The 9795-nt window shown below is 34.2% G+C and overlaps 1 protein-coding gene across 11 annotated transcripts; it reads right to left on the minus strand.

Moving 5' to 3' along the window:
* Positions 1-1138: 1138 nt before the first annotated feature.
* LOC102618372 (lysine-specific demethylase JMJ26) lies at positions 1139-9795 on the minus strand. 11 transcript variants are annotated; one of them, XM_025094925.2, is made up of 15 exons: positions 9607-9793; positions 9088-9454; positions 8041-8090; positions 6292-6881; positions 6051-6172; positions 5847-5946; positions 5112-5244; positions 4970-5033; positions 4175-4874; positions 3385-3714; positions 2264-2674; positions 2109-2181; positions 1934-2019; positions 1718-1837; positions 1139-1590 (listed from the first exon to the last, which is right to left on the minus strand). In XM_025094925.2, the coding sequence occupies exons 2-15, from the start codon at positions 9135-9137 to the stop codon at positions 1516-1518; spliced, it is 2904 nt and encodes a 967-aa protein (XP_024950693.1). In that variant the 5' UTR covers positions 9138-9454; positions 9607-9793; the 3' UTR covers positions 1139-1515. The 11 variants fall into 11 exon arrangements, with proteins under 11 accessions (XP_024950693.1, XP_024950687.1, XP_024950692.1 ...); XM_025094919.2 differs by having other exon boundaries at positions 1524-1837; positions 9088-9451; positions 9607-9795; XM_025094924.2 differs by having other exon boundaries at positions 1524-1837; positions 6051-6166; positions 6298-6881; positions 9607-9795.

A 9795-nucleotide genomic window follows, 5' to 3' on the forward strand; every position in this document is an offset into this window, starting at 1 on the left:
ATATAAAGTTGGGACTTGAGGAGGTGATGTGGCATCACCATTTCTCATCTTTGTATATTATCTATTATCTAATAAATAAAGAAATTTTCTTTTAGATTTGGTTTTTTATATTCTCATAATTAATTTGATTGTAATTACACAATAACAATTATGTAAAGATTTTAATGAAACATATTCTTTGTAATGAACATCCAAGGGGGAGTGTTATAAATTTATTAAAATAAATATAGATGTTCATAACATATATCTTTTAGTCTCCCCACTATTTCTCATTAGTAACATTTAGCTTCTTTATAACTCTCATTATCTCACAAGGAATTATGATCCATAATTTTTCATTAATTTCATAAAGTGATTATGTAACTATAAAAGAAGAGCTCATCTTTTTGTTTTGTACAAATACAATTGGAATGAATAAAATCACTCTATAATATATTCTCTCATTTTATTCTTTATCTTGCGTTACTTCTTTATTTATATTACTAGCTAATAGTTTTTTTTTTGTTTTTTATAAGACTGCCTCATCTTTAAAAAAAATCAATTCATATTTTTTATTAGTTTCATCAAGTGTAAAATAAGAAAAAATAATAATACTAAATTTTTTTTTTAAAACCGCGTGAAGTACGGTTCTATTTTCTAATTATTAATAACAGTAAATTTATTTTTCTCATTACATGTTATAAAACTCCTTTCTCATCTCCCAAGATTTTTCATCATAGTAGGCGTAGGCTGAATTGTTTAGTAAGCATCCAGTAATATCTTGATTTTCTTGCCATACTTATGAGCCAAGTTTTGATTTTCAGCAATTGAACAAAGAGATTTTATAATAAGCTATAACATTTTTAATAAGATTAACAAAAAAAGTACGGAATTAAAACACTGATAATAAATTATTACCACCGCCATGGCAATGCCATGCGTTAATGCGTATTAAACATAAGAAGGAAAAAAGTATTGGAATTTCATAGACGACTAATAGCGCGATTGAGCCAACTGCGCTGCCACCGCACAGCTGCATCCCATGTCATATTTTAAGAGAATATTCTCTAGAATATAGTGTGAGAGCAGCTGTCCCAAAAACCCCCTAAATAAATGATTTTCCCTTTTTTTTTTTTAAACGACAATCTTTTACGATCTGTTACATAAAAATGTATTCATTTGTAAGAGCACGATATTCAAGTAATAAACAGCCAAATCAAGGAGTCTCAACAAAAATGTTACGACTTACGTTATAGTTTATACCCTCTCTCTATATGTATAACTCTAGTCTCTATGTATACACAACAAGCCAACCGGCTGAAATTTTATTAGGACTGACAAAAATTCCAATGACTCCACCTTGTTATATGAAAAATCGAAAATGCAGCGGCCTCGGGTCGATGCTTCTGTTATCTGTGAAAACTAAAACAAAAATGTTACAAATTTTGTCAATGTTCTGGTTTCTGAAGGTCCATGAATGCGAGAGTGACTTTGGCAGTGAATGGGAGAGTAGCTTCCATTTCCATGGGACAGGATTCAATTCAAAGCAGGTATCAAACTGTTTGCGTCTTTAATTGCTTGCGCAACTGCATAAAGTATCATTTTCTTGATCTGCTCAAGAAACACAAAGGTACAATGAAGAAAGAATTTAAAAAAAAATGTGGGTTAGTAAAATAAATACGAAAGAAGAAGATATCTCATGCACATAGCATTTTCGTTTTATGAAAACAAGGTATACTTCAAGTTTGTCTTCTCTGGCTCTGTGGTTCTTCGGAAGAAGTCTGAACTCCTTGGTTAGACGAAGGCATTCATCAACATTTTCCGGGGAGACAAAGTCCACAGCAACTTTCGTACACGACTGCATGCAAATGAAATGAATATGATGAGCAAGACCAAGTTGTTTGTGTATTGAGAAAGGCAAAACCACGGAGGAAAATTATGAGGAATTTCTTACCTTGAGATTCCTAACTTGGTGCGGGCATCCTGCCGGAATAAATACAGCTTCTCCAAGTTTTTGTTCAAATGTCCATGGCTCAACTCCTTGAAAATGAATAACAAATATGTCAAAAGCTCAAGTAATTTTGCAGTTGTTAGTTAAACAAATTGTCATTGGATTATTATGTACTAACCAAATTCTTCTTTCAACTTCTTTTTGTGCTCTGAACTTAAATAAAAACACTGGTCATGAATTGGATGAATGACCTAATAAAAAAAGAGCATAACTTGTTAGAAAAATTAGCCCATCTGACATGTTAAAGCAAAGTTCTGATTTTTCACTAATAACCTGTTCTACTGGTGAACAATAGACGTGTCTGAATTCTTTGAAGTGCTTTCTTAGATATGCCTCTAACTTGGGAACATCCTGCCTCCTAAAAATGTCCCACAGAGCACCACCTGATTCCACCATTGTCCCTTCCGAATGAGGACAAGTAAATGCAGTCCCTTGCATCTCATCTCTGGACATTTTGAACTCTCCTCTAATTCCTGAGGGGAGCAGCTCTGAATCATTGATTTCTGAGACATCCGTATCTTCTTTGTTATTATCACTGTTGGGTTCCTCAATGCTTTCATCCATTCCATCCTGTACAAGATTTTCTTTCAGGTCCTGTGCTCTATGTTCCTTCTTCAATCTTTCAACTGCAGAGTGCTGCTCTTCAGTTAACAACACTTCTTCTGTATGCGTCAAAATGTTCACCTACAGCCATCAACAAATAATTGAATAACACAAATCCGTAAAGAAGAAAGTAGTCGAAGAAAGGTTAAAAGAGGTTGTAAATTCTAGCATCACTAGGCATAAAGTAGATTCTATTTGGGAACTTCCAACCTTTGAATAGCACAAACCTGTATGTTCCTTAAACCAGGACAATAATATTGGGGTCCACATATTGCCCATCATGCAATTTGGACCCCCAAATTGAAAGTTAATTATAAAAGCCCACAACCTTGTTTGCTCCAGAAATGGACATCGACTGATCAATCATTAATCACTATTTTTGAAGTTATCGCAGTGCCATCAGATTATCTTCCTCTATAAGTTTCAACTTAAAACCACCACCTTCGATATATAGAATCTTCTGCCCACAAGTACCCACGCATAGCATGATTTCCTGCTTATTCTGATATCATTCTTTTTTTCACATAAGTAAGTGCAATGCATTCTAGAAGTAGTCTAAAATGCAAAACATATAATTTTCTGTTTATTTTGCACATTATGTAAATGCATTGCATCTGAATATTTAAACAACTGTTTTACATCAAAACAAGCAGGAAATCAAATGCTAAGAGTTTCTGGAAAGAGAAAGAAATAGAATCAAACATGGCTCTTTATTTAAGAAAAGATCAGCAATGAACAAAGTTCTCACCATTTCAGAGAAAAGCTACAAAGAAGAAACATTTGAGACATACCGCATCTGACATGTCACAATGCAGCTTTGTTACAGAGTCCCCTCTTCCAAGCTCTTCAGCAACTCCATAAGCAATATATGTTTTAGGACCCAAGTCCGGTTTCAAGACACCAGATGGAAGCTTAACCGCAAGGTTCAAGATACCTGCCCTAGGATCACTGTATTCTTGAAATGGCAATGCACTTATAAACTCATCACAATGGCGTGGCATAAGATCTTCAAACTTGTCAGATGGAGGCCAGTCCTTTAGCTTGAGCATCTCCGGCCAAAAGTTATCATATGTTCTCCCTTGTGTATAACCTTTAAAAAACTGTCGAGTACTGATCTCCACCTGTGTTTATGACAAACTTGGCATTCAAAATAAATGCTTGATAAAGAAAAGAGAAACTGTTCATCATTCAAAACCCTAGACGAATTTGCACCTAGAAATCATAAGAAAATGATGTTGCGTGATAAAGAATCTGAAGATTTCTGCAGATAGCTATTAAACCAAGAATTTTGTGTAGATATTAAATTAAAAAAAGAAATGAACATGCAGCTCAGATGATGTGCAGACATGTTTTGAGTGACATGAAAAAAAGAGTGTGAACAGTGTTCTGGAAAAGGAACAAAAAAAAAAACTGTTCTACAAATAGCATTGCAGATCCTTTCCGAAAAGGTAGCACCCACACACACATACATATATTGGGGATGAAGATTCGTTTGCTCATCATGGAATGCAGATTCATTACACCAAAATTTCATAGCAGATAAATTTAAAATAAATATGGAGAGGAATAATAGAACTAAACCTCACAAGAAGCCAAGCAATCAATAGCCTTCACTTCTGACATCTTAGAACTAACTTCTGAATCTACATTTTCACACAATGCACGCCACATAACCATTGGCTCCCAACTCAAACCAGTCACCTTGTCAAGAACATTGCGAACAATAACTGGTTCACCTTTAATCCAGTGCTTTTGAAAGCGGAAAAGCTCTTCGTCCTCCTGGATTTTTGTTGAATCTGGACAGTACAATAAGTTGTCATCAGATCCTTCTCTAGAAGCTGCTTTACATAACATATCTGTGCCTGTTTCAGCACGGTTCTGCCTCAAATTTGTTAATTTATTGTCTAAAATCAGCACTAAATCTCTAGCCTCCTTTTCCAAATCTGAAATCCATCTATCTGGAAGAATACGCGTGAGCTCCAACACACAATCACCACAACCACCCATTTCAGTCGGAGGGCATGAAATAGTTCCATTGTCATCAGCACTCCACATAACTGATGGCTCAACATGAACATCAGGAGTTTGATGGAGGCATGATTCTGGTAGAGGATCCCCACCCTGCATGTAACCATAGCCTCTGTTGACGTATTGAAACTTCATTTCAGCACGGCCTGAAAGCCTTCCTTCACAAATTTCTTTACAACAAGTGAGACAGAGCTCATAGGAACACTTAGGGCAGCTCCGATGAAGATCGATAATTGAAGTTGCACAATGGTTGCTGCTTAAAGACCAACAATATTAACCAGTAAGATCTTAGAAAATGACAGAACCAACTGCATATGACTATAGTTTCTAGTAGAGTAAGATGCTTACCAATACACACGCTCATCATTGCCACAAAGAGTCTCTGATACACCAACCTTTGAAGAATGCACCCCTACAAATTAGAAAAACCATTTTTAGCATTGAAATAAATTTGCACAAACAATCATACTCCAATTGGAAAATTACTTACTTTGAATGCTAGCCTCAAACTCTATTTCCTGAGTTTGTTCCTCACATATTTGTCTTATAAAAGGGAGGAGCGACACCATCAAGTAACGTAGATGCTCAACCTTTTCGCAATCAGTCATGTTTATCTTTGATGTCTGAAGTTGGGAAATAGACATAAATAATCGTTAGAAGATAAAATTTAATACCAATGGCTTTATAAGAAAGACAGTTCACTAACTCACAACCATCAATAAAGGTAACCTCAAGCAAACAGTGGAATTAACTAGTCGAAAACAAAACATCTAAACCCAGTTTGTAAAATAACCCAATAAAACTAGCAGAACCTTCTATGGTAAGCATAAAAACTGACTATAAAGGGCTACTACTTGTGATCTAATAGAGAAACTATACAAATATTATCTCTGACAAGCAAATTCTCAAAGAAGGTGATGAAACATGAAGATGAAAATTGCCACTCTGAGTCAGGATTTCATTTCTTTTTAAGGACAAACTATGGCTGGTGAAATTTAAATACAAAAACTTGAGAAAAATCTATTGTCAAGAACTCGCTGTCTCAAGATGGGAAACAATCACTCAGACTTCATCATAACCAGAGGCTTACTTCAATGTGACTGAACTGGTGCAGTTTCTTTTTTGTTCAGTGGAATGACTAATGGAAAGTCTGTCATGGCTTCATAAACAACTACAGCACTAGAGAAGAAATGTAAGAAAAAGAAGAGATATAACTAATACAAACCTCAATGAACCCACTTGTGTGCAAGCATACACTGCAGTTGCAATTTCTACAGCAAAATGGGCATATTTCTGCTACGTCTAATTCTGACATCTTAGGATACCTATTGGAAACCCAAAAAAAAAAAAAAAAAAATGGAGTAAAAGAATTCCTTATGCTTTGAAACAAAAGGAAAGAAGATAAAATTTCTTTTAGCTAAAACTTTACCATTGCTTGATACACTGGATACAGTACACTTTGGTTCTACATTTGCCGCAAGGAACAACATATTTCCGTTCACTTTTCATACACTGGTGACATTTAATGCGTTCTAATTCTTTTTCCTGCTGCTTCAAGCAAAAATTCTAAGACAGCTGAGTCCCAAAAAAAATGTACAAAAGTTCTCTTCAAGAAAAAAATCATCCAACTATACAATTGTAGGAGGAAAAATAAATAATAGAAACATAACCTTTACATTTCTTGCAGTGCATCTGCCATTGTTATTACTATTACTCTTCAGAACTGAATCAGAAGAGCCAGAAGATGTCGATGATGAAGAACAAGAAGAACTATTCGCAGAATCAATTTTCTGCCTCCCCTTATGAGGATTTGTTTTGATCATTGCACCGTCTGGTTCCAGCCTTCTAGATCTCCGACGTTCTCTGATTCTAATCAGAGCAATTTCTTCAGCATCATAATCCAATTCCTCCGACATTTCAACTTCCAGACTTGTTCTCTTGTCTAACACTTCATCTTCATCTCCATTTTCGTAACTAACTTTCCTGTTGAGGGCACTACGAGGCTTCTTAGGAATTCTCGTACTATCCGAGAATCCAAAATCTTGATTCATTCTCGGCTTCTTAGCTCCCGAGGATGCCTGCAAAACATGTCTTTCCTTTTCTTTCTCCTGGGCTATATCCTTCATATTTTCACGGTCTAACACCTTTGAAACCCCTCTCCTCTGCCACGATATATCCGAGGTTCCTCGGATTCTCCGCATTTTATCATCAGAGTAACGGCCTAGCCCTTGTCGCTTTGCGATCGTAGCAGCCATTCTCACTGCAGATGCAATACAAAAGCAAATTTAACATCTCCTAATTTCATTGCCAAACTACCAGCAGCAGGCAGATCATTAGCCATTGCTTAACAAGTTTCATGCCACAAAAAGGACGTCAATTTCATTCTACAGAAACAATTTCCCAGGAAACAAACAACCCCAAAGCCGACCACACTAAAACTTCAAAACTCCGCCCGCGTGATTAGAAGATATTAGATTTTCCTTTTTATTAAAATGAACAAACTCTACATAGCTGCGTTTTGATATTGATAATCAATCAAGCGCACCAAACACAGGGGTTGACCCAAAGTCAATGCAAATCAATAACAAAAAATCACATCGAGAAAAATTGAAAACAAGAAAAATGAAAACGATTTTACATTAAATGCAGCGATAATAATAATGATATAATTCCGTTGAGATAGTCAACCTTTCTCGAAGCCAATAATTGAGACATGAATGAAAGAATAAACGCGAACGTCGTCGTTTGCGGAAACCGAAGATAACAAAGACAAATTGGTTAAAACGGGTATAAGCTTTCTTTCTTTCTGTTGAGAAAGATAATCAGAAGGAAAGAAAGAGGAAAAGAGTTTTGTCAAGAGAGAAAATAGAATGAAAGATCTTCGTGAGTTGTCAGTGCAGGCCCTTTTTTTCTTTTTTGGTTTTATTTTGATTCCAATTCCAAATACAGAATAGTGAGTGAGAAGAGGTCGGAAACAAGTCAGTGTCAGTGAAGTTTATCAAACAATGCGGGGACTTGGCGTGGCGCGTTCAGTGCAATCGAATGAATCGATGCCCTTCGCTTCCCTAATTTTGACTTTAGAGCCCTTAATGGGCATTTTGTTGGTTTTATTACGTATCTTTTGTTAATTGATGGGAATTAACCCAGAAAAGGAAAAAAAAAATTATAATTTCTGTCCCACGTGAATTCGACTAATAAAATGAATCTCTTTTACCAAAAAAAAAAATTAAATTGAATTACCAAGAATATTTTTAGTCGCCATAAAATTAATTTACTTCAAGTCTTTGAAAAGGAATATTAATAAATTTCCCAAACCAAATACCACAGAGAAATTGCACAGGTATTTCCAGAAAAATGTCATCGGTATGTCATATCAATGAGCAAGAATCAAATGGCTGAAAGTTAATGAAAGTGTGTACCAGACGTGATGGTATTGTCAGAGACCAGAGAGAGAATATATATATGTAATCTGAGAGAAAAAGAGAAAAATAAAGGGGTATTAAAATTTTTAAATTTTAATAATGAAAGCATCTATTAGATGGGTGTTAGAGAAATTTAATAGATTCACGTAATCTTGATGAATATCAAATCAAATTAAATTTTAAAATAAACTCTGGAATGTTTAATAAATTGCGTAAATAAAAACTAAATAGGTTGTTAGGGGTGACATTGTAACACTAATATTATTCTCGTCAATTAATATATAATTTTTTTTTGTTAGCGGTGACATCATAACACCAATATTACTGTTGTCAATTAATATATAAGTTTTTTTTTTGCATTATTACAGTTAAACTAATACTAATATTTACAGAACTTATTGGGATTATTTTAAGAATTGTTTGGAATTAATTTTAAGAGATTCAAAACTAATTTTGAAAAATAAAAAATTAATTTTAATGTTTCATAAATTTATTTAGAAATTATTTTTGGCATCCTATAACAAATTTTTAAAAACAAGAAAAAATTAATTTTTTAAAATCTGATTTTGAGAATCACTCATATAGTTAATACAATACTCTATATATTTTTATATATCTTATAAAAAAACTAAAATTATCCTTATTAATTAAGAAATAAAATCATAAGATCATTATTATTACTAATTATATTGAGATACAAAATAAAAAATAAAATTAATAATATAAATTTTTTATTTATTTTTCAATTATTATATATACACAATAAAAAAATATTTTATATACATACTTATGAATGTATAGATAAATTTTATTCGACATTACCTTGGTTAAGTCATTTACATTCTTATAATAATTTAATAATTAGATTTACCAAATATTTTAAATTTCACAATATTTTAAAAAATAAATTTTATGTTTAATTAATTTTCTTTATAGATGATTTTTTACATCACAACTAACTGATTCTAAAACAAATAAATTAAGCACAATCCAAATGTTCGGACTTATTAACAATGGTCGTAAGCACGTGAGCGAGAAAAATACCTATCCCCATGAACGATAGAATATTGAGTCCCGAGTGCCGTTGCTCTCATCTTTGGAACTAGAAAGACCAGCCCACGAAGCCAATGGGAAACCTCGTTTTTGTCTCAGAATAGCAAGGCATTGACAGATTATTTTTTATTCTTAAAATAAATTTCTTCAGATCTCAGAAATACGAGTACAGAACTTGCTATATATTGCTTTAGTACCCACGCGACGTGGCGCGCCCGGTTAGAGGCCACGCGCGCTTCTGAAACGATGCGTTTTCAAGAAAAACCTAAAGCCCGTGGCCGTCCCCACTGCCATCCTTGCAAGCCAAGGCAAGAACGCAGAGACACGATCACCCGCCGCTACTGACTGCGGCTGACTACTTTATTATTTCAGGTAAAATCGAAGAATGGATTTTTCTTAGTTATATTGAACTGAAGACTCAGTTAAAATTCAGCCTGCTACCTAGCGACAATTCAATTAACAAAAACAGCCATAGAATTGTAAAATCAATTTAAATTTAAAAATGCTTACCGAAAGACAACCAGTTGATGAAGTTGCTCCACCAGTTTCCATTTTGTTTTCTCGAAATAATAAAAATAATAAAATGAAGTCGTCGATCTGCCTTGGACAGAGCACAACACTGAATCACCGATCGACGATCGTCTAGTTTTTTAACCTGAAGGACGACTACTGACCTCAGCTCTGACCGTCGGGTCACAA

This window comes from Citrus sinensis, chromosome 2, assembly GCF_022201045.2.
Source record: "Citrus sinensis cultivar Valencia sweet orange chromosome 2, DVS_A1.0, whole genome shotgun sequence".
Taxonomy (NCBI): Eukaryota; Viridiplantae; Streptophyta; class Magnoliopsida; order Sapindales; family Rutaceae; genus Citrus; species Citrus sinensis.

Coding starts and splice junctions, on each gene's coding strand:
- LOC102618372 (XM_025094919.2), bottom strand. CDS start 9,137: ATGAGAGCAACGGCACTCGGGACTCAATATTCTATCGTTCATGGGGAT. Junction 5,245..5,846: donor ACACAAGTGGGTTCATTGAG/GTTTGTATTAGT, acceptor TCCCAACTTCAG/ACATCAAAGATAAACATGAC. Junction 1,838..1,933: donor ACCAAGTTAGGAATCTCAAG/GTAAGAAATTCC, acceptor ATTTGCATGCAG/TCGTGTACGAAAGTTGCTGT.